The 17375-nt window shown below is 34.0% G+C and overlaps 1 protein-coding gene across 3 annotated transcripts in view; it reads right to left on the bottom strand.

Moving 5' to 3' along the window:
* The window catches only part of LOC106872388 (protocadherin-18), a 134234-nt gene that overhangs the window by 113191 nt on the left and 3668 nt on the right, over positions 1-17375 (bottom strand). For all 3 annotated transcript variants that reach the window (XM_014919376.2, XM_014919377.2, XM_052973092.1), the window contains exon 2: positions 4152-6620. In XM_014919376.2, the coding sequence (XP_014774862.1) occupies positions 4152-6530 (2379 nt within the window). In that variant the 5' untranslated portion in view covers positions 6531-6620. The remainder of the gene's footprint in view (positions 1-4151; positions 6621-17375) is intronic.

Consider the following 17375-nt stretch of genomic DNA (forward strand, 5'->3'; position numbering starts at 1 on the left):
TATATATATATATATATATATATACATACAATCAATGTCATAGTTATATAAATAGAGCAGTAATGTGCAAATTGATCTAAAACAGATGTTTAACCAGTTTAAAAACAAATCTAAAAGTATCATTAACATGACAAGCAATCAATATATTCTAAATTGTTTATAAGCTGCTGTCTCTTTGCTCATTTTTATGTGGTAGAGTTTGATATACAGGTTGTTGATCAGTACTGTTATGAAAATGTATAACATGATGGTCGTGGCTGGAATGTCTGTAATCATAGGTCTGCTTGATCAACAACCACTCCTTCTCTTTGCCCTACAGAATTTAAATCTACAATTCTTAACATGGGAGAAAATTTGTACTGGATGGAAGTTTCTAAATTCCAGACGTAATTATGTGGAGTCTAGGAGGGAAATTCTTTTGAGAGTTGGAAAAATTTGAGGGTTAGTGGGGTTAGTCAAACCCAGTGCTCAGTTAGATCTTGTTTCCTTGATTCTAAAAGGATGGCAGGCAAAGTCAACCTCAGCAGCATTTAAACTCAGAACATAAAGAACCAGAAGAAATGCCACTAACCATTTTGTCCAGTGCAGTAACAATTCTACCAGCTCATTGACTAAATAATAATAATAATAATAATAATAATAATACTAATAATAATAATGTTTTCTACTATAGGTACAAGGCCTGAAATTTGGTGGGAGGGGACTACATCGACTCCAAAAGTACCAGTGTTTCACTGGTACTTAATTTATTGACCCTGAAAGGATGAAAGGCAAAGTCAACCTTAGTGGAACTTGAACTCAGAACATAAACATGGACAAAATGCCACTGTGTGTTTTTTTTGGTGGGTTAACGATTCTACTAGCTTGCTGACTGAATAATAATAATAATAATAATAATAATAATAATAATAATAATAATAATAATAATAATAATAATAATAATAATAACATCTAAACCAAGTTCAAGAAATATGTCAGAGAAATTGAAATTGACATGATAGCAGAGCAAGCCCCCCAAAAACTGCTCTTCAGGGGACAGCTAGGATTTTGAGATTGGTACTTGGATGTTGAATGTCTCCCACATTAATTAACAACCAAGCAGTAAGGCTTATAATGAGTGGAAAGAGACCTTGTGAGACCTCTGACAACCGGCTGCTGTCCACTCCCACAGAATCAACCAGAGCAGACAAGACTGAGCACACTGAGCAGTAAAACAACAACAACAACAATAATAATAAAAATTACAATAATGGTTTCAAATTTTGGCTCAAAGTCAGCAATTTCAGGGGATGAGCTAAGTCAATTACATCGACCCCAGTGTTCAACTATTACATATTTTATTGATCCTGAACGTTTCTGCCCAGTTATAAAAAAAACAATTTTACATTAATCTGATAGGTTACTCAGAATGCAAATTTAATATTCTTATATAAGAATGTTGTTGACAATGACTTCGAAGTTTTAGCCAGCTAACCCATTCTCAGACAGCCGGCTGAAACTTTGAAGTCACTGTCAATAACATACTTGTATAAGAATGATACACACACACACACACACACATACACACACACGCATGCACACACACAAATTATATATACATATATATATATATATATATACAGAATGGATTCCATACAATTTCCATCACCAAATTAACTCACAATCCATTGAATAGTCCAGGGTAATAGTAGAAGACACTTGCCCAAGGTGCTATATAGTGGGACTGAACCCAAAAACCTGTGGCTGCAAGGCAGGCTTCGTAACTACATTGCCATGCCTGCATTTATAATTGTGAGATGTTTTTATGAAAATATTTGATAATCTTGGCATACAAGATGGCAAATACATTTCCCTAAAGAACAATGAAAAAGATGCACACTGGGTCACCTTTGCACCTTTCAAGGCTCATTCCTGCCAATGTCAACCTCTTTTTTAATCAGATTGAGTAAGGAGGGCCCAAGGACATTAGGAGTTTGAAAAGAAACCTGTTGGTGAACAACCAAACAGCCAAAATTTAACTCACTTCCCCAACTAGTCAGGAAATGAAAACTGAGTTTGATACCTGTTTCACCAGGTTGGTGCCAGGTGACCCAGGTATTGCCCCAGATGCTATCTTAAATTATAAAATTGCCTCCTTGGAATGAGAAGATTGTGATGCTGTTTGGTCTATTTCTCTCTCTCTCTCTCTCTTTCTCTCTCTCTCTCTCTCTCTCTCTCCCTCCATCTCCCTCTCCCTCCCTCATTCCCCTCCATCTCCATCCCTATCTCTCTCTCTCTCCCTCTCACCCCCCTCTCTCTCTGCTGTCCAATGCTGCCAGCTCAAATTGCAGTGAAGGCTCTAGTATATCTAAACCATACTTTATGATATCATTGAGGGTGGAGTCCAAAATTATCAGACAAAAAGAAAACACATGAAGCTACAATAATATAAGCCTAAATGTTCTTTTTTAGAGTGAACAATAGAATTGTTGGTTCTTGAGCCACCTTCACTCAATACCGCAATTCATTCTCCTCTCCTTTTCTCATCCACATTATGTCTTCTCCCTCTAGGACCAGCAATAAACACTACACACAGTTCATCTCCCCTAGTAAATCATCCCTCAGGAATTCTTTCTTTGCTTATGGTTTTTCTTACAGCCATCAACTTTAAAGAGGAGTATCAAACCATGTTGATCTTACTTGTCGCAAAGGGGTCTTTGATGGCCTTGAGAATAGCTCCTTCCTCTAGATCAAACCATTAAAATAAATAAATAATCAAATAAAATTGTTTTTTCTTGCATCATTTAAGTGCAAGGCACAAAACTGTCTACTGCACTATTCACCTCACTGAGGCTGTTTATCATTTTGTTTCATCTCATCTCTCTCTCTCAACTTACATTTTTTTAAAACACAATTAGGTGTTAAAACACATTGAAGCTACACACACAAACGCATATAGTCATGAACATATGCACATGTAGAAATACACACACACAAATACATACATACTCAACACATATACACATTATGAACCACTAACAAGCATGCACATATACATACAAGCAGCAACTCATACTTGCTAACACACAAATATATACATATACATATAATCTCAACTTGCAAAAATTTACAAACACACACACACACACAAGTATACACATGCAAACTCCAACACACAAATATAATTAGTTACTAATAAAATCATGGCCACTACATCAACAAACTCAATGGTTTACCACTCAATAAACAAACTCCCTCGAGCTGTGAAGAAACATCATTTATAAAATGTTGCTCCCTTCCTCCTTTTCACTCTCTCTTTCACTTCCTCTCACTGTCTCTTTCTCTCTCAGAGATGCATACACACACGTGCACATACTTATGCATGCACATATTTTAATTAGGAAGAAAAAAATTGCAAGAAAATTTATTTTGGAGCTTCCATTAGTTGATGATAAAATGACCAAAGTATGAAATCCAGTCTTTTGTTTGTTTAATAGTAATGTTAGCATTTTGGCAGGGTAATACGATTTTCTAACTTAACCATGTTTATTCATTTATTTATCTATTTTAATACCAATTATCTATATTAAAAGTGATCACTTAATATTCAAACTAATGAAAGATCAAAAGAATTTTTATTATGAAGCCTTGAATACAAATTTGAAAAATTTTATAATAATTATTAACAATTTTAGAAATGAAATAAAGTTTATTAAATAAATTTTTCAAATTGAAAAGACAACATTGCATTGAATGTCTGTGCCATGTTGCTAATGTGGTAAACTCCAATGAAACTGAAAAATCTGTGACCTGGTTTCAATTCTTTGTAGACTCAACTTCAGTTATATCCTTAATGCCCTTGAGAAAAGCATGAATATTGCACAGTCACATTTCATTAAATGTTGTGCATAAGTAAGAAATCAATATTTGATAATTATAATTAAAGAATTTTTTTCTGAATACTAATGAATACAATTTTTTAAATTTTATTATTGCTATTAACTATATTTCTTAATGTATTTTCTGACAAATATCATGGAAAATAAATTTATTGAGCTGAAAATAGAATTTGGAGTAAAATTAGCCTTAAGTAAAAATATACATGAAAAAGTAAAAAAATAAAAATACGTAATAATTAATAAGTAGTTTTTAAAACTGTAATGAAATCTTACCTGATATAATTCATCTGTGACATCGTGGAGTTGTAGTCCAACTGACGGAGACTTCCATTTATCAATATATCCAGAATGGTGTTGGCGTTTATGTAAAGTTGCTTGAGAAATGGTCTTTTTCCCATACTTTGTTTCCATAGTTACTGGCATATCATACTGAGGGTGTATTTCTCTACTGACATAGTCAACATATTTGTCATTATAAAATCCATCGTTATGATGTATATTTCTACTGTTATTTTTCCTTACGATGCATATTGTCAGTGAAACTACTAGAGTAATAGAAAATATAACAGCTGCCACTAACAGGACTATCATCAAATTGATGTGAATTTTCTTAGCTGACATGGCATGGACTGGGGTTAAAACAGTGGTTGTTTTGTTGCTTGTTGTCAGTGTCAAAGATAAATTAGTCACAGTCGAGAGAATTGGTGATCCGCTGTCTTTAGCCATAAATTGCAAGTTATAAAAGCCAGCATCACTTTGATAAATGGGACGAGTGAAAGACAATTCACCAGAATATGGATTGATTTTAAATAAATTTCTTTCATTCCCACCAATAATTTCATAACTAAGGAAAGCATTCATATGAATATCCCTGTCAGAAGCTTCAAGAACTATTATATCTTCCTTATTTTGTGAATGGTAGTGGACATCAAGACTAAAAGGATTTACGTTAGGGAATGTAAAATACGGGGGATTGTCATTTTTATCAACAACTTCCACAATAACATCTGCTGTGTTGTTAAGAGATGGTATTCCATTGTCTTTTACAAAAACCTTAAACTTATATTCACTGCACTTTTCTCGGTCCAGGGATTCAGTTGCTGAAATGAATCCAAGGTTTGAGATTTCAAATGGAAGAGCTTCTTTGCTCTTATTCAAAATTGAATAAGTCAGCTGACCTCCAGGTCCAAGGTCAGGATCAGTAACGATAATAAAGCCAACAGGAAAATTAGGGCTTTCATTCTCATAGATTAGAAATTTGAATAAATCCTTAGAAAATTGTGGTTGAACATCATTGAAATCAGTGACTAGAACCGAGAATCTTTTTATAGTCTTTAGAGGAGGGGTACCTTTATCTTGACAGATCAATGTTAAGTTGATTTTGCTTTCTTTTTCTCGGTCAACAGGATTTTGAATGACCATTTTGTACTTCATATTTCCTAGACTGTGTAACTGGAATAGGTGATTATCAATAGTACAAGATACATTTCCATCTTCACCCTTATTTTCATCTGTGACTTTTATGTATGCAATAAAGCTACCAACTGATATATCTTCAGGAATAGTAATTTCACCTCCCATTGGCTCAGAAAAAAAATTCACATCAATAGTTGGTGCACTGTTCTTCTGATTGATGACATTTATTATAACAGCTACAGTGGAGCTCTTTGGAGGAGTACCACCATCTTCTGCTTTTACATACAAATTATAAACTTGTTTTCTTTTTAATGAAGCATCTTTATTCAGAAAAATTTCTGCTGTTCTTTTGTTCAAATTAAAATTAGATTTTGTTGATTCTGAAGTTTTAGAAGCGAAATAATAGCTTATTCTACCATTTTCACCAACATCTCGATCATTTGCAGTAAGTGTAATGATTGGCATGCCTTGGTCATGGGAACTCATGATTGACACATTGTATACATTTTGTTCAAACACAGGCTGATTGTCATTTTCATCTTCAACAGTAATTTGAACATTTAAGGTATTTTGTCTTGGTGGTGTTCCAGCATCTTTAGCTATAATTTGAAGATTATATGTAGCTTTGATTTCTCTGTCTAGCATTTGGGTTGAAGTTATTTCCAACTCAGCAGAACCATCTACTTTCTGGGATACTGCCAATATAAATGGATCGTCTTTGGACCGTAAAAGTTGGTATGAAATCTTTGAATTTTCAAAACCAACATCACGATCAAAGGCATTTGGAATAGATTTTGATGTTCCTTTTCCATCTGTTTCTGAAAATTGGAGTTTGATGGAGTCTTGCATGAATTCTGGAGAATTGTCATTGACATCACTGATTATTATTTTTATTTCAATAATACTTATAAAAGATTTTTTATTCCGAACAGCTACATCAACCATACTATAACATTCTGTATTATATTTGCAAAGAGATTCAGCATCCAAGACCACTGCAGTATACAGCTTTCCTGTTTTTGTTACATTGAACAAATTTAAGTTTCCACTCTTTTGCAGCTGACTAAATGTTATATGGTTGTACTTTTGTAATATAACATTTTCTAACACATGAATGTCATCAGCAACATCTCCCACAATGGTGTTGGGTCTTTGACCCTCTTTAATGTGGTAGGTGATATCTGCACTGAATGATGTCTCGAGAAGAAACATTACGATGGACACTTGTACCAGCATGTCATCAGAAGATATCCTTATTTGTGTTCTTTACAAAGAATTTGTAAAACATTTGGCTACATGTATATCTGTCACAATTACATGCTTAATCTGAAATTATATGAAAAAAATGGCAGAAGATTAATATTAGTAAATTACATTTGTAAATGATGAGTCGTATCTTAGTTATAACTCTAGCTGAAATAAGCCTCCCAGAATACATTTATTTCTCCATAAGTTCTTTATTATATCCAGTGTTTGAGATTTTGTCCCTAAATAGTAATATCACCACCCCACCCCCACCACCACAACCACCACCATTACAACCACCACCGTTACAACCACCACCACCGCCACCACCACCACCACCACCACCACCACCATTATCACTACAAACTATGTGAACAATGTATTCAATCTTTACTCTCCCTTATCACACACTAATTCCCACAATCTTGTTATTTTCCTTCATCTTATTTTACATGCATGTGCATGCAAATAATGTATGCCCATGCATGGGAAATTAATGTGTCCATGCATATAGTTATAAACATTTTGAGTGTTAAACTACGTAAGAAACTTCCTTTTCACATCCTTATTATGCCTTAAATTTTCATGAAAGAAAAGAAAATTAGAGAATAAGGTATGTTTTTGCATACATTGGGCCTCAATAAATTGTGTTAAGTATTCTTTGTTTCAATACTGAAATTTGTGAATAGCAAGATTTATCAGGCAAAAACTATCACTAGATTAACATTTTGTTAAAATATTTCTTTTAAAATACACTATCTTTGTTTTAATTAATTTTGAAAATAATGAAAGATTTAGTAAAATAACCTTGTTATTATTAACCTAATGTGTAGAACAAAAATTAACATGAGATTTTAATGGAAGATTTTAAATTAGATGACTTTAAAAAGAAGTTTGTATCATAGTAGCAGTAGTGGCAAAAGGGTTAAATAGCAATTTCTTTTTATGTTGTTGAATCATTGTTTCATTTATAAAAATCCCAAGGGATTTTTAATTTCCAGCCTCTAATGTTAGCCTCTGTCATGGTTCTTCAGCCACAAAATGTTTTATTCCCTGTTTTGCTTGCTTAAACATATTTATGTATGCTTACACGGTAATTTGTAGTCAAAAATAAATGAATTGAAGTCAATTGGATCCAAATAATAATGAAGCAGAACAAAGGAATGTTAGAATAAATCTATAATTAAGTTTGAGGAAACAATTGCATTTTAGAATTAAATAAACACGGAGAAGGTAAAATACTAATATAAGTATCATGTTACATATATGTATATACTGGATTCAATGCAGCTTGTATGATTGGAAATGAAATAGGAAGTCAGAAGCTAATTTTCATGTAAAATGTGTAACTGAGCAAACATTCTAAATGTTAACAAAAATAAGAATTATCGGTTATTTTCTTTTTTCAAAGAAAGCAAAGGAAAAGAAAGGGTATATGAGAAGTATGTCAAGAAATATCACAAAATTGCTATAACTAATTAGGATTGATTCTATTTTCTGTATAGCTGAAATTTACACTTTACTTGTCAGATCTCAAGAGCAACTTCAAAATAAAAGCTATAATTCTGAGTGGCAGGTTTCAATTAATCCAAGAATGTTAAGTGTGACATTTCAACCAAGTTAATGAAAGATTAGTCAACATTTTCTCAAACTTAAATTTTATTTTTAACACCATACTATTTAATTTTATCTTTTTTTATGTTACAAATTAAAATTCAAAACTTTCCATGAAAACAATTTTTTTTCCACTTTCTCTTTTCTGAATTCACAATTTTCTTCTAATCATTGTGTAAATCAGATTCTATTTTCTTCCCAAGTCAATTTCCAATATATCCTATCTGATTATCATTCCAATAATGAGAAAGCCCAACAGCAGGTGTTCAAGAGTGTCATAGGCATTGCAGAGTCACGTGGTATAATCTGAATCATGGCGTTATTAATTAGAATGGTTTTCACAAGAAGTCGCCTTAATTATGTACAACACTGATGTTGTAGTAGTGTAGCAGTATCATTTATGTGACTGGACTAGAATGCATCTAGTTACGGTAGAATTCCTTCTAAACATCAATCAGCTTAATTGATTGAGATGGAGTTCTACTCTAAACTACTTTCTTCTCTTCCTTCTTCTCTGATTCCAAGCTGCACGAAGCATATATCCACTTAAATATTGCAAACAAATTCAAATATACACTCAAGGGTATGAAAATATATCACACTTTGTCCCCAGCCTCAGGTTAAGTAGAAGATTGGGTTCATTTACTTTGCATTAAGCTGCAGACTGCCAGTTACACATTTGCAACATACTACACTGACTTAATCTCATTAACAGAATAGAGAACAACTTGTTATTTCACTTCAGGGATATTTCAAATTGAAATCAATAGCTTTTATTTAACTTTGTTTACTGTATATTTCAAACATTTATGAAAGGACACATTTCTAAATGATTATTTTATTAAATAATTAGGTGATACATATGCAACACACATATACATGTCCAACTAATAAACATATATGTGTACATATATGCATATATGTGCATATACATATATATATACATACATATATATGTATACATATGTATGTATATATATATATAGATATATACATACATATATGTGTACATGTGTGCGAGTGTGTGCGTGCATATGTGTGTGTTTATGAATACATGCATACATACACACAGAGAAAGAGAAAGTGAGAAAGTGAAAGCTGACCGAGAAAGTTAAAAGACTCTTAAAAATCTATTTACACTTAGACATCTTTAAAATCAAGTGCTTATCTAGTCGGATTAGAGAAACAGCTGAAGCTTGAACAAGTGTGGATGATAGCGAAATGAGTATTTGGACCGTTAAATGCTTTTAGTGATAAAAAAAAAGAAAAGAAACCATAAATCCACAGTAGGAATTGCTTGGTGTTGTTATCAGATAATTTGTTGACTGTGATGTCTGTTTGGTTCCACTGGAGATTTTGTTTTTTATTCCCTTGGTGTGTGTTGTCTATCTTAAGCTTACAACTGTCTATGGGAGAGCTTATCAGGGCCATCATCATCATCATCATCATCATCATTATTTTACGTTCACTTTCCATGCTGGCATGGGTTAGATGGTTTGAATGGAACTGGTAAGCTGGAGGGCTGCACGAGGTTCCAGTCTGATTTGGTATGGTTTCCGCAACAGGATGCCTTTCCTAATACCAACCACTCCAAGAGTGTAATGGCTGCTTTTTTATGTGTCACTGGCACAGATGCCATTTACATGACACTGGCAACAGCCATGAGTACGATTTCACAGGTGACATTTACATCATACTGGCAACGGCCATGACTTAAATCTGAAAGGAATGCTAGTTTGTTGTAAGGGTAACTCCGGATAGCACTGGTACCCACTCTCAGCTGAGTTTACTGGAGCAAAGTGAACTGAAATGCTTTGTTTAAGGATACAATGCTCCTCCTGGTTTGAGAATTGAATCTGGGGTCTAATGATTGTGAAGACTAATACCTTAACCACTAGGCCATACACCCTTTCAGGTGTGTATGTTAGAGCAGAAAAAATGGTAGAGTGAATGAAAACTTTTCTTGTAGTATTTAGTTATGTTCTTTGCTTGGATGCAGAAAGTTACCAATGGACAACTCTGTGGGAATTTCTCTCAGTTAACAAATGATATTGAAGGAAAGGAGCTGTAGGTTGTCAGGTTGTACTCTGTGTGAGACATCCAGTGCGGCCAGCTGCTAGCTGACAAGCTGTCATTATCTGTGGCCCCAACCCAATGCATTGAAGGGTGACCCATGGATGTTCATTCAAAGCTATAGTTAAAACCCCATCATGGAAGATACTAGTATTATAACTGATGATCAATTTAGGGTACTGATAACAACGGAATGAGATGTGTAGCATTATCATGCACGGCAGAAATTACAAGTTGATGATAATGAGGATGGCGGTGGTGATGGTGGTACTGGTGGTGGCGGCGGCAGCAGTGGTTATGAATGGAACAACTGTAAGATATTTGCTTGATCAGGGCTGAGCTAGGTGGAGAGTATATACAACAGAATTAAACTCAGCAAGTTTTATGCCTTAAAAAAGTCGATTGTAATCTTTGTAAAATTTCAGTGTTTTATTGTCATTAATTGAGCAGTGTAATTGAAGTTCTACTCATATGTAAGTTAAAAATTAAAATTTATGTTTTAGTGGTGGTGGTGGTGGCAGCGGCGGCAGTGGTGATGATGATGATGATGATGATCTTTTTTTCATGTTGTGTTCGAATCTGGCCGTAAGCAACTTTGAATTTCATCCTTTCAAGATCCTTACACATGCATTGTAGAATCTTTTGCATACATCCCTCCTAAATATTTGTCTTTGTACCAGTCTTTGAAGAAATCCTTATTCATTACATAAATTAGGAATGGTCATGCCAACTTTTCATATTGGACAATACTGCACATTCTAAAGACAAGCCTAGTTGATTAAATATGACCCCAATACCTGACTGGTATTACTAGAATGAGGGAATGCAAAAATAAACCCTTAAAGGGTGTAGGACAGAGTTAGCCACATTGGGATTTGAACTCAGTTCTTGTAAAGCATTTGTCTGACTCTCTAAAGATTCAGCTAATCCACTGGCTTACGTTTCTAATTTAAGCATAAGGCCTGTAGTTTTTGAAGGGAGGTGATTGTGATTAACTAATACCATTGACACCAGTACTTGACTAGTATTTTATTTATCAAACCCATGGCTGAGTTTGAACTCAAAATTCCAAGAGTTGGAATATATATGACAAGGTATTTTGTTGGACACTTTAATGCTGTGAATAATAATTTTTAATATAAGCTCACAATTTCAGTGTTTACTGGTATATATTTCAATGACTGCAGAAGGATAAAAAGCAAAGCTAGTCTTAGTCTTCTGTTATAATTTCATTCACATCTACAATAATTTTAAGGAAGGTTAAATTGACTCCAGTACTTGTGGTCTGGTATTTCATTTTATCAATCCCAAGAGGAAAGAAATGCACATTGGTAGGACTTGAAATGTCATTGGCAGGACCTGAACTCAGAATCTAAACAGACAAAACAAATACTGCCAAGTATTTTGTCCAATGGTCAAATGAATCTACCAATCCATCACCTTGTTAATAGTTGTGATAACGGTAATAATAATGATTTTTAACATTGGCATAAGATCAAAAGTGTTGAGGACAGACAGTCAATTACAACAACAAAAACAATTACAACAACAATAAACACAAAATTAGATAAATAAAACATTAAAATATATACCATAAAAAGTTTTTTTTTGTTTTTTTAATATTTGTTTTCCTTTCCAAGAAAACTTTGTAGTTGGTTTCTACCCCTGAGTTTGTCATGACTAAGCAAAGCTGTGACCTAACCTACTCTGATGGTGATTATCTCATCATTTCAAGGGTATTCAGGACTAAATTATCTAATGTGTCCTCCAGCTTTTTAAAATAGTAAGGTGTGATGAGACAATTTACCTGCTATTTCTAGCAGACCAACAGATCATATTGTGGCTTCCTTGTTGGATGAATTACTGCAGAGAGAGAGGCTGTATTGTTATGTCTACAATACTTGATCACAATGTCTTTAATAATTAACAATGGTATAACAATCTGTCTACAGTGTGGTGTATTATTCATCATAAACCATAAAAGATTATATAAATATAGCTATAACTACAAACCCAGTATTGTGTACAACAAAGTAGGTATTGGGATACTCTGCCAAGAAATAAAAATGGAGACAAGGACAAAAATAAAATTACAATAAATTGGATAAAAAAATACATAAAAAATTATCAGTCTATTTTTCTGGTTTTTATTCACTGTCATCATGATCATGATCATCATTATCATCACCATCATCACCATCACCAGCACCACCAAAAACCACCACTGCCGCTACCATCACTATCACCAGAAGCAGCAGCAGTAGCACCACCACCACCATCACCACCACCATCACCACCACCATCATCATCATCATTCAACTTTTGTTTTCCATACTGGTGGATTGGACAGTTTGATAGAATCTGGCAAGCTGCAGAGCTGCAATGAGTCCCAAAGTCAGCTTTAGCATAATTTTTATGAATGGATACCCCTCCTTATGCCAACCACTTTACAGTGTGTTCTTGTTGCTTTTCTCATTCCACTGGCACTAATGAGGGTGCCAGGTAAGCAAGACAGGTAAAAGAAACAGGAAAAGGTAAGATAAAAGAAAAGCTTCAATGACTAAATATGTACATGGGGAACATGGCTTTGTACTAGGATTTGAGAAGCTAAAGTATGATAAAAGGATAAGTTATTAAAATTAGTGAATAGAAGACTAACTTAACATTTAAGCCTAGTACTGATCAACTACTAAACCCTGCATATTTTTAGCTTGTGTCTAGCAACAGAGAAAATGTCTTGGGATATTTAGTCAGGCCTTCTACATTCTGATTTGAATCATACTGTGATAAACATTGACTTTCATCTTTCTGGGGTTGATAAATTGAGGTGCTAATTAAAAATTGGAACTGATTTTATTGACCATCTTTGTGTAAAACCTTAATAACAAGCCAAAGAGAGAAGCCAATCTGTAAGAAAGAGGAATAAAGTCTTCTCTCATATCACTATCTACTGTCATACCAAAAAAGCAAAAAAACAAAAAAAGAGTTTATATTGAATAAAACATTTAAAATAGAATAAAAATGTACAATGCAGAATAAAGATATATAAAAAAGAGGGACGGTTATGAATGGAACAACTGTAATAAGATATTTGTTTGATCAGGGCTGACCTAGGTGGAGGGAATATACAACAGAATTAAACTCAGCAAGTTTTATGCCTTAAAAAAAAAATCGATTGTAATCTTTGTAAAATTTCAGTGTTTTATTGTCATTAATTGAAGTTCTACTCATATGTAAGTTAAAAATTTAAATTTATATTGTTTTTTGGCTTATTTATTGAAAATACTTTGGATTAAGAGGGATAAAGATTACAGTTGTATTTATTTAGATGTGATTGCTTCAATGATTGCTAAATTTACTTTCTAAAAATTTCCACTCTGTCACCATTTTGATTTTGGGTTCAATTCCATTGCCTAGCAGCTCATGCAAGTACCTTCTACCATGGCCCCTAATTGATTAATGCCTTGTGCCTGAATTTGTGCTTGTGTGTGGTAGATGAAAACTGTGTGGAAACCCATCACACACACACAAACATACACACACATACATACACACACACGAGTGTGTGTGTGTGTCTGAGTGTGTGTGTGTGTGTGTGTGTTTATGTGTGTGTGGTTTTATGCTTGTATTTGTCACCTCCCCGCAACCACTTGGCAGCCAGTGTTTGTTTACATCCCAGTAATTTGACTGACACAATAAATACAGACTTAGAAAATATTAAATACTGCATTCAATTTATTCAACTAAATACTTCAAAACATTGCCCTAACATGGCCACAGTCCAGTTATAAAAACAAGTAAATAATAAAAAAAATCTCAAGCTCACAACAAACTAAATGCTCTGCCTGGACATGAAATTGAACCCATGACTTTATAATCACGAACCAAATATCCGAACCACTAGATCACATGCTTTACACAGACATCTATATTGGATACAATAATGTCTTGGTAAAAAATGATAAGATTTTCATTCTATTTCGCATAACAAGATGTGTCTGATGAATGAAATAAATCTATAAGAAATTACTCTGATGACAGAAATATATTAAAGTCGAATTACAAGATAAACTATTTCACTTAATCGAAGCTCATTGTAATCATGCAGAAATGATACAGGTCTATTTTAAAACCATGAAGTATTGATTTCATAATCTTTATCCATCAAGTAGTAGTTGTACTTATTTAGAACAGGAATGAATTGAGAAGAAAGTCCAGGCTGACAAGAAAACCTCAAAGTGGTCGATCCATTTGCTAGAAATAGCAGCCAGGTCACCTTCTAGCAAAATTATACTATCATAAAAAGGCATACATCGTATAATGTAGTCAAAGTTATTTTTATCATTTATCTTTTGCTTGTTCCAGTCACTGGACTTCAGTTGGAGAACTGTCCTGAAGGATCTGGTCAAGCAAATTGACCACAGTACTTATTTAAGCTTAGTAATTATTCTATTGGTCTCTTTTGTCAAATTGCTAACACAGAGGGTATGAACAAACCAACACCAGCTGTCAGGTGGCTGGGTGAAGGATAAAAACAAACTCCAAGATACACAAGAGTGTGCGCATACATACACACACAGGCATGCACGCATGCACACACACACACACACACACACACACACACACACCACACACAATGGGCTTCCACAAAGTTTCTGTCAATCAAATTCATTAACAAGATTTGTTGAACATGGAGCTACATATAATAGAAGAGATGTGGTGCAGCAGGATTGAACCTGAAACCACATGACTGCAAAGTGAGCTTGTTAACCATACAGCCATGTCTATGCCTACTCTTAAAAAGAATATGACAATACAGTCATAACTGGAATACAGTCACAGTTCATGCTTGATCAGGGCTAATGTAGAATATAACAATGATATCCCGTCCAGTAGTCCTGTGCTGCAACAAGTCTGCATGAACAAAGAAACTGTTGTGTCGACACCCCCAAGCGAAGAAGTAGGATCTCCCAAGACATATAAATAGAGGTAGTCTGGCCGTGGTAGGTGCGTTGAGTAGCAGTCGAGTAGCAGTTGTGTAGTGGTTGAGTAGAGATCATCCGAAGGTGCTAGATAGCAGTAGCGTTGAGACATAACAGAAACCAAGAAGAAAATCATCACATTATGCTTGATATAATGGCTAAACCTCCCACAGATGACTCTAAACTGAAATCTTAAAAAAAAAGGTTCTTGGTGTATACAATGACATTGTGGTCATGGCTAGAGGAACTTTTGACCATAGCTCTGACTTGAATAGGGTGAAAGATTTGGGACTAAAAAATAACAACAATAACTAGGACATTTACAAATTTTGATAAAACAAACATCTGCTTCTTTTTCTACTTTATTGCTGTTTGAGAAATATTTCTATCTTCGAACATAACAATGGATTTCCATTGCCTTGAATTGTTTTAAAGCTTCTAACAGGAGCAGAATAAAATACTTTATAATATATCACTTATTCACTATGGCTGGAGTGTCTTTTGATCATAGCTCTTACTTTATTAGGGCAGATTGACTTGGGGCTAAACAGCAAGAATAACTACAACAAGAATAACTTGGACATTAACAAATTTAGATGAAACAAACATCTGCTTCTTTTTCTGTTTGATTGCTGTTTGAGAAAGATTTCCATGTTCAAACTAAATTCTTCCTCGATTATTTTATCTGCAATTTGTACTACCTTTACATGATGGTAAAGGAACTGGATAATATGATGAAATTAAGTCCATAATTGATTGGTAAATAATATTTCAGTGAACAAAATCATCATCATTGTCCTCATCACCATCATCATTGTCCTCATCACCATCATCATTAAGATTTCTGTCAATGATGCCACCACCATTATTCAGCTTCACCACATTTTTGGTCTCCTTCTCCCCAATATTTCATCAATTTAATACCTGTTTTTTGTTTGTTTTCTTTTGTGTATTTTTTTTCTTTTTATATCGTACTGGCATGGGTTGGATAGGTCTTCATATTGGCATATTGCCATTGCTTCTAATCCTGCATAATTTTGTCTGTGAGACTCCAACATCTGGGAAACCAGACTTCAGCAATTTTCTTTGTGTTCCTTGGTCATATGGTGGATATTGCTTATTATGTAGGCTAAATGTCTGTCTACATAATAGTATACAGAAAAATATCTGAACAAATGATATAAATATATATGTGTGTGTGGATTTAGTGAAGCTTGGCATTGCAGACATCTCAAACAGAGACAGAGAAAGAGTTGGAGAATAAGTATACAGAAAGAGATGATCATTGATTAATGGAATAAAATCCGGAAATCAAGGTGAATTTTCTTATTGTTTCTTCAGAATTACATAAGCGTGTGTGTCTATATTGTCTATATATATGTGAAAGTATGTGTATATGAGTGTGTGAGTATATAAGTGTGTGTGTGTGTGTGTGTATCTGTGTGTGTGAGTGTGTGTAGGTATGTCGATCGATGTTTATCAATGTTTATGTGTATATATGCTTGCATACATGCTGATCTATGCCTGTGCTGTATAAATGCATATATCATCAATGATATTATTGACACAGGAATACATATACATTCCTACACATATACAGACTGATGGACCCAGATACATACACAAACAACCCGATTCATATAATATAGCATTTTATTAAAATCATTTCAATTAATGTTATCTGTATATCATTTTATATTTTCGCAAACTTCCAAGTATCTGAGAGTGCATTTTCTGACTTCATTCCAAAGATTATTGCTGATTAGAATTCTATTACTGATAATGTCAGGAACAATCAAAAGCAGCAGGACTCTTCAGTTGATTACTGCAGTCTAATATTGGCAATGGCTCCAACAGATCCATAATCTACAATGCACATTGATGATTGTGACAGTGAGTTTGTTCAAACAATTGCTACTGGTAGTTGTGGTGGTGGTATTGGTAATGGTAGTGTTGGTGATGGTGATAATAATGGTGATGGTGATGGTGGAATGGATGGTGTTGGTGACGGTGATGGCAAAGATGATGTCAGTGACAACATTAGCATTCAGACAATATAAGATTAAATTACAATTGAATAAGGTAGGGAATGTATATAGTAAATACAAACATTTGGAAGAGTTTCAATAGATATATAAAAATATCTAAATCAATAAAGATTATTACC

This window comes from Octopus bimaculoides, chromosome 14 (genome assembly GCF_001194135.2).
Source record: "Octopus bimaculoides isolate UCB-OBI-ISO-001 chromosome 14, ASM119413v2, whole genome shotgun sequence".
Classification (NCBI taxonomy): domain Eukaryota; kingdom Metazoa; phylum Mollusca; class Cephalopoda; order Octopoda; family Octopodidae; genus Octopus; species Octopus bimaculoides.